At 37.0% G+C, this 10,312-nt stretch overlaps 1 protein-coding gene across 1 annotated transcript; it reads left to right on the plus strand.

Annotated features, from left to right (window-relative positions):
- The first annotated feature begins 652 nt into the window (after positions 1 to 652).
- LOC145588676 (uncharacterized) lies at positions 653 to 1,012 on the plus strand. Its single transcript, XM_081645290.1, has one exon. It carries the CDS (start codon positions 653 to 655, stop codon positions 1,010 to 1,012), a length of 360 nt encoding a protein of 119 aa, XP_081501416.1.
- The last annotated feature ends 9,300 nt before the right edge of the window (positions 1,013 to 10,312 follow it).

Consider the following 10,312-nt stretch of genomic DNA (forward strand, 5'->3'; position numbering starts at 1 on the left):
AGAGGGTAGGCACTATTTGTGGGATGATCCCATCTTAGACAAATGAGGTGTTGATGGATTGCTAAGGCGTTGTGTTCCAAATGAGGAGGTGCCAAGTGTTTTCAAGTATTTAATGTGTGGGGAATCGATTTCATGGGACCGCTTCCTTCTTCCTTTGGGAATCAATACATTTTTGTGGCGGTGGATTATGTGTCAAAATGGGTTGAGGTCATTACCTTCTCAAAAAATGACCACAAGGTGGTGATGAAATTGTTCAAAAAGATTATTTTCCCACGATTCCGTGTTCCTAAGGTGGTGATCAGTGATAATGGCTCACATTTTGTGCACAATGCCTTTCGAAAGATGTTAAAAAAGCACGGGGTTCATCAATGTTTTGGCCTTCGTTATCATCCTCAAACAAGTGGACAAGTTGAGGTGTCAAATTGTCAAATCAAGTTAATTCTTGAGAAGACGGTTGCTAGAAATAGGAGAGATTGGGCGGACAAGCTTGATGATGCCTTTTGGGTATATCGAACGACTTTTAAGACTCCTATCGGCACCACTCCATATCGTCTTGTCTATTGCAAATCTTGCCATCTTCCGGTGGAACTTGAGCACCGTGCTCTTTGGGCGATGAAGAAGATCAATTTTGATTTAGCAAGTGCGGGAGAGCATGCAAAGGTGGATAGATCTTAATGAATTAGAGGAGCTTAGACTTGATGCATATGATTGTACTAGCACTTACAAGGCGCGTTCTAAGAAAGCTCATGACAAGCTTGTCGATAAAAAGGAGTTTTGTGTTGGTGATAAGGTCCTCCCCGACAATTCCAAGATGAAGTTGTTCCCAAGAAAACTCATGTTTAGGTGGAGTGGTCCTTTCATGGTACAAGGTGTTTTTCCTAATGTAGTTGTGGAAATTTCTTCGATGGATTCATCATCTCCTTTCAAAATCAATGGTCATCCGCTCAAGAAGTATTTTGATGGTGTTTTTGTTGGCCTTATTCACAGAATGACTCTTTATGATCCACCTTGAGAATGGGTGGAGAATGTCAAGCTAATGACGTTAAATAAGCGCTTCTCGGGAGGCAACCTGACTTTCTAACCTTCTTTCCATTTTTCTTTTGATTTTATCTTTCTTCTTGATGCTTATGGACTAACCAATTTTCTTTGTTTGTTATGATTTTAGGTAGTTTTAATATGATGGAGGTTAGTTTGCCAACAATCTTAGTAACAAATTTTGAAGATGAAGTATTCTTGTACTTATTGGAAGTTTTGAGTAAGAATTGAACTTTGGTGGATGCAAGATGGTGGGTTCATGAATTATGGATGTTGAACCCATTGCCAAGGGGTTTAGAAACTGCCCATGTTCGTGTTTTCATCATCATAGGTGTTGTGAGCACCGGTGTGCGCACGAAATTTGCAAAGGGCATGAGCAACCCAGAGTTGCGCGGCCGCACACGAGGCCTTTGCTAGTGCGCAGGGGGGTGGCGCGGGCGCGCAGACCCTTGGCGCAGGTGCGCTGATCTGCTGCGTTCCCCCCTTAAACGCACCCCTCTCTTTTCTCTCACTCTCTTCTTTCATTTTATTTCATTCTTCATTGTAGTGTTCAAGCATTTTCCCTATTTTTTCTCCTATATTTTATCATAAGATCATCATTGTTCATTTTCCTTGGTTGATAATCACTTCAAATACTCAATTTTATGCTTTTTAATTGATTTTTTCTCTTCAAAAGTTGAAAATTTGGGTATTATTGATTAAGGTTTTGAAACTTGAAAGTTTGGAATTGTTAGCTAGTAGTTGTGCTTTCTACTCCATTTCATTTGAATTAAACACTCATTTAAGGTATGAATTCTCTATTTCATTTGATTTTCATGATAAGTTTCTCACCTTGTATTGTTTTGTTGGATTTCATGTCCTATTTCATGGTGTATGCTCTAATGGTGTCTCTACTTTGCCTATTTCATGTCCCCAAATTTTTTTTTCATGATGATTATTGGTGAATATATGAACTTGTGATGCTATGGTTTTGCTTGATTGAACTATATTTTTGTTACCACCATTGTTGGTCTTCACTCTCTTTGAAATGGTCATAGATGCTTGAAAGAATGTTGTTGATCACTCTTTGTTCTTAAATGGCTTATGAATCCTTGCTCATATTGTGGTTTGAATGTGCTTACATACTTGTAATGTGCTAATTTATTCATTTTATTTCAATGATTGATTGTGCATTCATCCATTTTGGTTATGCAACTTATTGTGAGCACCATATCTTTCATGCTTTTGAGATATTGTCTTGGTTTGTTTGTGTAGATGGCTCCACTCCGATGTCCTAAACGAGCCCGCGGCTCCAGTTCCCGTGAGGTGGTGCCACCCCCGCCAAATGCGAGTGAAACTCACGGAATAGAGTTTACAAAGAGCGAACATTGGGAGAACTTTATTTGGCTTTCCTCCCGGAAACTTCTATCAACAAGGTTTTATGATCGATCAACGACTATAATGCTTGGTATAGATGATGATGTGAGGCGTTTGGCCTGGAATCTTGGTTTGGAGGATTTCATTGGCTTAAGTGCTCCAACTTACGCCCGTCTCACTTTTGAGTTCCTCTCCTCTCTAGAGGTACATGAAGAGAAAGACGGTGGTGAGCTTGTTCGTACGTTAAAGTTCCAAATGTTCAACAATGACCACTACATCCCACTTTCCTACCTTAGTGAGATTTTCAAATTTCCCGTACCTTTGGAAAAATCCGAGTACATCTACCCGACCTTTGAGAAGTTGCAAAATAATCATGGTTATAACGAAGGGTCATATCAACCTCAATATTCCAAAGCGGCTTCAACCATTTATCCGGCCTTGAGGTATTTCGATAGGTTACTTACCTATGTCTTTTTCTCGAAGGAATCCCTCGATGCCATCTCCAGGGAGGAGCTTAGTTGGTTATGGTTGGCGGATCAACCATTTGAAGAGATCGGGGTTATTGATTTTCGGATTCAATTGCTTGATCGATTTGTTGATATTCGTGATGGTGTGTTTCTTTTCGGAAGCATCCAATTGGGTGATTTGATCAGCATCATTGCTCTTTCTCTCAACAAGAAGTATGAGAAGATGATCTTGTCTCTTGAGCCCATCCGAGACCATCGAGAGAAGTCCCCGTCCTATCTCCTCAACACATATGCTTTGATCAACCAAAAGTTTTTGGAGCGTACTTCTAAAGAAGATTTGTTCATTTGGAAAGTCTCTTGGACTACCAATTGGTGCCCTATCCCTCATCCGGAGGCCACCGCTCGGTGCTTGGGCACTCCTCTTCCTTGGCGGCCCAACAAATGGCCTATCGACCTTTCTCTCAAGCGAACTCTGCCACCCAACCTTCGCATTAAACCGCTTGCTCCCGTTCGTACTCTCTCTCATGATTTGCCCCCGGTGTCTCAGGGAGGTACTCCTATGATCCCTTCCTTTTCATCTTCTACTTCTCAATGTGATTTGTCTAGTTTGCATGCAAAAATTGATTCCATTACCAATGTGTTGAATGCTTCCCCTTTGGGAAATGACTTTGTGATAGGATATGACTATCATGCTATACAAATCTATGACTTGCATGTGAGGAGAGGGAGATTGAGCCATATTTGAATTACCACTACCTCCCGGTCAAACAAGGACCCGTACCCCAATGGGTCCCATACGATCCGGATCAAGGGCCTTCTTTGTGCTACCCTTATTGGAAGGGGCCTCATGTGCCCCCCAATGCAATTAGAGGGACCACCCCGACCTCTTATGACTATAAGAGGCCCGGAGGTTTTGATTTTACCTATGACCCGACTAACCTTAACCCCTTTCCTAATCCCGAAACCTTTAGTCAATGGGGGTTATCAGGTGAGCCAATTCTTGATGATTGGTACTATTTTGCTAGGGATAAGGCTTGGAGGGAGAGTAGGTTGAGAGGTAAAGGCCCGATGGTGGTTGATGATGTTGTTAGCCAAGTCTTTTATGAGGTCGGTGAGGGGAGTACCCATTCTACCCCTTACCATAGCGTCGAGTGATACCATATTAGCCACTCTCCCTTTTATGCTTGCTTTGCATTGATGTTGTTCTTTTGCCTGCTTGTTGCTAGGTTTTAGCTTGGGGGAGTATTCTTATGATTTGTTGTGCTGCTTTGGTATCCCCTTTGCTTCTATGGTTCGTTGCAGTTCTGTCTTTGAGTTTTTGTCCTATTTCTGCTGATGATTTATGATGATGATTTCTGTCTGATGATGATGTTTTCTGATGATGATGATATGATATTGGTCTGTTGTTGATCGTTGTTTTCCTGTTGATTGATTGATTTTCTGGTTGGATGAGTTTTTCTCTGCCATTTCATTCTGTTTCTCTGATTCTATGTTCATTTCTGTCTCAGTTTAGATATATCATGTTTTTGCGTGGAAGTTACTAACAATTTTTCTTAGTACATAGTATTTTATTTCTCACTTGGCGTATTATCCTTGCCTTTGCTTTTGGAGCATCGTGACGGTTTATGCTTTTTCTTATATCTCTTCATTAGTACGTATTGCTTGGAGTTCCCGGTGAGATCTTTCTATTTCTTCTTTACCCTTTTTCTTTCTTGTTTTCTTAGTTTAGGATTAGTCTAGGAAGAGTTGATTGTTCAAGGATGCTCTCCTTGTAATACCATAGAGTGTTTGGGGTCATTGGCGATGTTGCCGAATGACCGCTTGTACGTCGATTGGGTTTTACATGTCTTGCATGCATTCTTTTGCATTTCTTTTTGTTTTCCTTTCCTTCTCTTTCTCTTATTTTTCCCTTTTGTTTTCTATTTTTCAATCACAAATGAAAAAGACAAAAAGATTTTGAGGCTTTGTTTTCATCTTTTTAGTTGTTTAGCTTTTGCATTTGGACATAATGCCATCCGAAATTTTGCTTTTGAATGAATAATTTCCTATGTCGTATCGGTGTGCATGTTTTGAGAGTATCCTTGGTTGATTCTAGGATAGGGTATGGTAAGGTAGCGGTTTAGACCTTTTGGGAACTTGTAGCCGGATTCCATTGGTTTGTGGTAAGAAAGAGTTGCTCCCTTTAGTGGATTTGAAGCTAATAGTGAGTTTTGGCTATAAGCATGTGAGGTTCTATTTCTTCTTGCTTTCAACATTTCTTGATTGAGCGGCACATGGATCCTTGACTATTGTATGCTTTATCTAGAATTTGACTCTCATTTTCCGAGATCGCGACCAAGCCATTTAGAAAGGACAAAGGCTTCTTTTCGGGGTGGTACTTTTTACTTTTCTAGGATAGTTTTCTTTTTTTTTTTTTTTGGGTTACATTTGCCTTCTTGCTAACCATTGAGAGATATACCTTTCTTTTCAAGCCATCTCTTTAGATTTTGAGCCTTTTATTTCATTCTTGTTTCCATCTTTGGTTTTTGCGAAGCACTTTGTCTCTGTTGTTGGAGTTTTGGTGGATGAGATTGATTGTTTGGTTCTTTTAATGTAAGCAAGTTTTTGCTGTAAATATTTTGTGAAAAAAGGCAAATGACAAGTTGAAAAAGCCGTCCATAGTTAAAAGAGGCGAGGACAATGCAATAAAGTGAAAAATTGAAAAAATGAAAAAATGAGAAAATGCAAAGCAAATTCAAATGCTTTGGCAAAAGTGAATAAATTGTGAAAAATGAAAAAGTTCAAAAATATTTTGATGTAAGTGTTTTCTCCCTATTTTACACATTGAGGACAATGCTTCATTTTGGCTTGGGGGAAGCGTTCTTACGCTTTTTGTATATATGATTGTGATTTTGGCTTCGAATAAGCATGGGGGTGTTGGTGTTTTTGTTTGGTGATTACTTGGTTTTGGTGTTGAGATTTGGCCAATCTTTGCTTCACAATTTAGGTATACCACCAAATTTCAAAATTTAGCCTACCTTCACCCATTTCGCCCCTTACATTACAACCCTTTTCAATACCTTTTGACCTTTGTGGTTGAGTCACAAGTCGGTGGAGGGAGGTGTATGTGATTCAAGCCTATGGAGTGGTGTGCAATAGTCAAGATGTCAAGTAGCCCTAAAAACCTCTTCTTTTCCGGTTCCTTCGAGGAATCATTGAGATGCTCACTAGAGGTGGATTTGAAACTAGTTGGGAGAACGTGGTAAGATTGTTTGGGATGAAAGTGAATTGTGTCTCATTAGTCTATGCTTAGCATATCTTATGTTTCAATCAACCTTCGATATCTTGGAACATGCATACCCTTATTGTGTAGAAAGTTGTTTATTCACTTGCATTTGATCATTTGTAAAAGTCCATTTCAAAAGCTATTTGTTTGATTTTTCCTTTTTGATTTTACTCTCTTTTCAATGATTTGCCTCATTTTTTTTACCTTCAAGAGTTATGGGTCAAACTCTTTAGATACCCTTACCAGACCTCCCTCGTTCTCATTGGTGACTTTGGGGTTTAAAGGGCTTGTTGTAGCTAAAAACAACCGTGATTCCTACGAAAGTGAGTTTTAGTGTACATTCTTATCTTTTTCTTTCCTTTTCTTGGTTTGAATAAATTTTTCATCCTATTTCTTCTTGCTTTTGTTTTGCTCGAGGACGAGCAAAAGTCTAGCTTGAGAAAGTTTGATGAGTATCATTTATGGCACTCATTTGGCCTCTTTTAGGATGAATTTTCATTGCTTTTATGTCTCTTTTATCTCTTTTTCTTTAGTTTTACTTGATATTTCTCTACTTTGTGTTTTCTCTAATTTGTGTTTTCTTTAGTTGTTTTCCCATTTTCTTGCATTTCTTGGTTTATTTTGCTTTTTCTCTTTTATTTGTTTGCCTTTCTTTGATTTCAGGATATTGGTGACGTTTAAGGATCCAAATGACTTTCTCTCGAGATTTGCAAAGTTTAAGGTGCAAGTCGGTTCTTCCCCTTGAAGCTCAAAAGTGAAGGAGTGCAAAAGCCAAGTCTTCAAGGACGCGCTCTCATGTTGCGTGGACATCAAAATCGGTGTTGAACCCACCGTGAAGACCTCTAGAGACTGCCTCCCCCAACATGTATCAAGTGGAGCGCACGGGAGCATCAAAATCAGTGTTCAACGGTCGTGCAGGTCTGTGGCGTGGCCGCGCAAGAGAGTGGCGCGGGCGCGCAGCCTTTCTCCCCCTATTCCGTACCCAATTCATTGCGGCCGCGCATGTAGAGGAGAGGGCACGCCTATTGGGGTTCTTTTTGGACGTTTAACTTAACTCCTCCTTTGTTAGTTTTACTATATATAGAATTTCTTCATTTTTAGAGAGATAATTAGTTTAGAATTAGATTTTGATTGGAATTTTAGAGAGAGAAGGTCAAATTGGGGAAACTTTTGTTCTTAGATTCTAGAGAGAGAAACTTGGTGAATTTGATGAATGCTACTTTCAATCTTCTTGCTCTTTGATTTTGATCAAAGTTTTGTAAGAATTCTTTATTCTTTAATGCAATTTTATGTTTGATTCTTGAATTTGATTGAATTACTTGTTGTTTGTTTGATTTGATTTTTGATAAGCTTGAGTATATTTTAAATACAATGTTGAGATGAAATTGGTGATTAGTTTAGTTTTGTTACTCAAATTTGCAATGTGTAGTGAGTAGATTACTTGTTAGGGATATGGTGAAGCATGTATGAGTGATAATTCATGGCTAATTGGGGAATTTTGATTGATCATCATTGTGATTAAATTGGTTGGTGAAATTTGTGCATGTGTTTGATATCTTTATAAACACTATCTACATATTTAATGTAATTAAAGATTAAATATAGGGTTTTTGAAATTGTGAATATTAAACACTAAAGTAAAATCAAACTAACTTAGATTTAGGGTATGTTTGTTAACCTTATATTCAAATATTTCAAGTCTAATAAGTTCAAATAAGTCCAATTTAGAAATAGTAAGTCATGATAAGGGTTATGTAAGCTCAAATTACATCTAAATTAAGTTTTAATGATGTATAATAAGTTCATATAATTAAAAACAGGTGAATACACCACCTTAATTAAAATATGAATCTAATACAACTTTTACTAATAACTATAAGTTGAAAAAAAAAATTCCTAGCAAAAACTATGACAAAATTTATGCATATATATAAAAATTGAAAATAACCAAGGATTCTATATACTTTTAAATAAAATAAAAAAATTTATAATTTTTAATTGTATACATGTTATGATTTTTATCCCATTCATAACTATAAGAATAAATGTGTGAAAAAAAAGAATGACATGCATGCATGCATGCATGATCGGTTAGTTGATGAATTATATGTTTATTCATATAAGTCTTAATAAATATCTTTTATTCATACATTTATCAATATCTATACCTATTTATTTGTATTGTATGTATATTCAATCAGTGGTTGGGTGTTTGACTATTGTGTGATAGTTTTGGCACAATACTAAGAAAATATATATACTCGTGGGTAAAATATAAGATTATTTTTGTGTTTATAGATTTAGTAAACGCAACGGGTAAATAGATTAATTGTATGGCTACTAAAGCAGGACCATAAAATTTTAGGTTTATTACCTCTATGGGAGATGGGAAATAAATTAGTGTAATTCTTCTACGTACATAGCTAGCTACTTAATACTAAAGTGAATGGTAGGTTTTATTTCCTCTATGGAACTAGGATGCAGCATCCCACTACTAGCCATCCACCCCTTCTCCTCCCCCCTCCCTATCTCAGCTGCCGCCTATAACCTCCACTCTCAGCGACCAACATCGAAAACACTGTCGTTCACGGCCTTAATTGGCTACTGCTCGCCGAGCTCCCATGCTTCGACCAGGCCTCTGCAACAACACATCACACATCATCACTGCCTACTTCCATCGTCAAATATCAACAACCTCAATTAAATCTGAAAACCGCTTCAAACCGTCAATATTTCGGCTCACCAATCAACGCTGGCACCGCCCCAGTCTCACCACCAACTTTTTTCACAGCCGCAGCCTCACAGTCACACTATTTGGTGGAATTTTTGGGTTAGGGTTTAGGAGGGTGGTCTCGGCGAGGGTAAAGGGGAAAGGGAGAGGGGTTCTAGGTGGCGGCGACTAGGATGGGGGAGGGGGCTGCTTCCACAGGAGGGGGAAAAGGAGAGGGTGGTCACCTGGTGGTGGTGAGGGTGGTTTTTGGTTTTTTTATTTTTTTTTTATTTTTTTTGAAAGAATAGATTAACTTAATTATTAAATAGTTAAGTGAGAGTTTTGAGTAATTAGAAGAATTAATGGGAAATTAGAGGTTGATTGAGTGATTAGAGATCTCAAGTGTCCTTAACAAAAAAAGATTTATATTCTGGTTTCTAGTTGTCAATTTTCTTTTTAAGGTTTTTTCTAACAAAAAATTTGTTATAAATGGTTTTTCTAACCAAATTTTCTAAAATTAAAGATAACATTAATTTCTGTATATATCATCCTATGTGGCTATCATGCGTCTATCAATCTATCACTATTTCATTACTTATATCATCTCACTTATGTAGGTTTTATAAGTCATTGGTAATTCAATTTAAATTTGGTTCAAAGATAAACATCCATGAAACAAGAATTGATCAAACGAGAAAACTAATACTTCATAAATATTAATGAAATGATATGAAAATTGACACATTTGAAAGTGACCTTATTTGAAATTTTGCACGAAATCTGAATTTGAACCCTAGCCTCATCTCTTTCTTCTCTCTCCTAAACCCTAGCCTCCTTTGTTAATTTTGAAGGGGCTTCCATCGGATTTCACCGGTGGAAAGCCTCAGTCTTTATTTCAATTAAGTTTTTGGTTTTTCTTCGGTTATAATAATGTCTCCCTTGAAAGAAAGAGTTTATCCCCTTCGAAAAATAAGTTTTTTTTTTTTACTTTTATTTTTTTATTATATATATATATATATATATATATATATATATATATATATATATATATATATATATATATATATATATATATATATATATATATATATATATTAAAAATCTCCTTCAAAAGACAAGGTTTTATTTGTGTTTAATTTGATATCCAGTTGTGCGGGGTTGAAATTGATTTTTGCTTGAATTCGAGCTACAAAATCAGCACATTAATTTTCTTTCTCACAAAATTACGAAGCGACGACGGATCCACTCAAAAAGTTGTATGAGACAACGAATCAACAATGTGCCGAATTGTTATATTTATGTATTAGGATTCTTAATTGAGAAACTAGGCAGACGTAGGGGGGGGGTCATTAAACATCTCTTATTCAATGTAAGAATATAACACCCCGTATTTTCAAACCACTATTTTATGTGCATTTCAAACTATTAAACGTAATTTCTAATTTTAAATTTCTAAATTGAAATGTTTATTTAGTTATC

The sequence above is a fragment of the Chenopodium album genome, chromosome 17, assembly GCF_948465745.1.
Source record: "Chenopodium album chromosome 17, dcCheAlbu1.1, whole genome shotgun sequence".
NCBI classification, from domain to species: Eukaryota; Viridiplantae; Streptophyta; class Magnoliopsida; order Caryophyllales; family Amaranthaceae; genus Chenopodium; species Chenopodium album.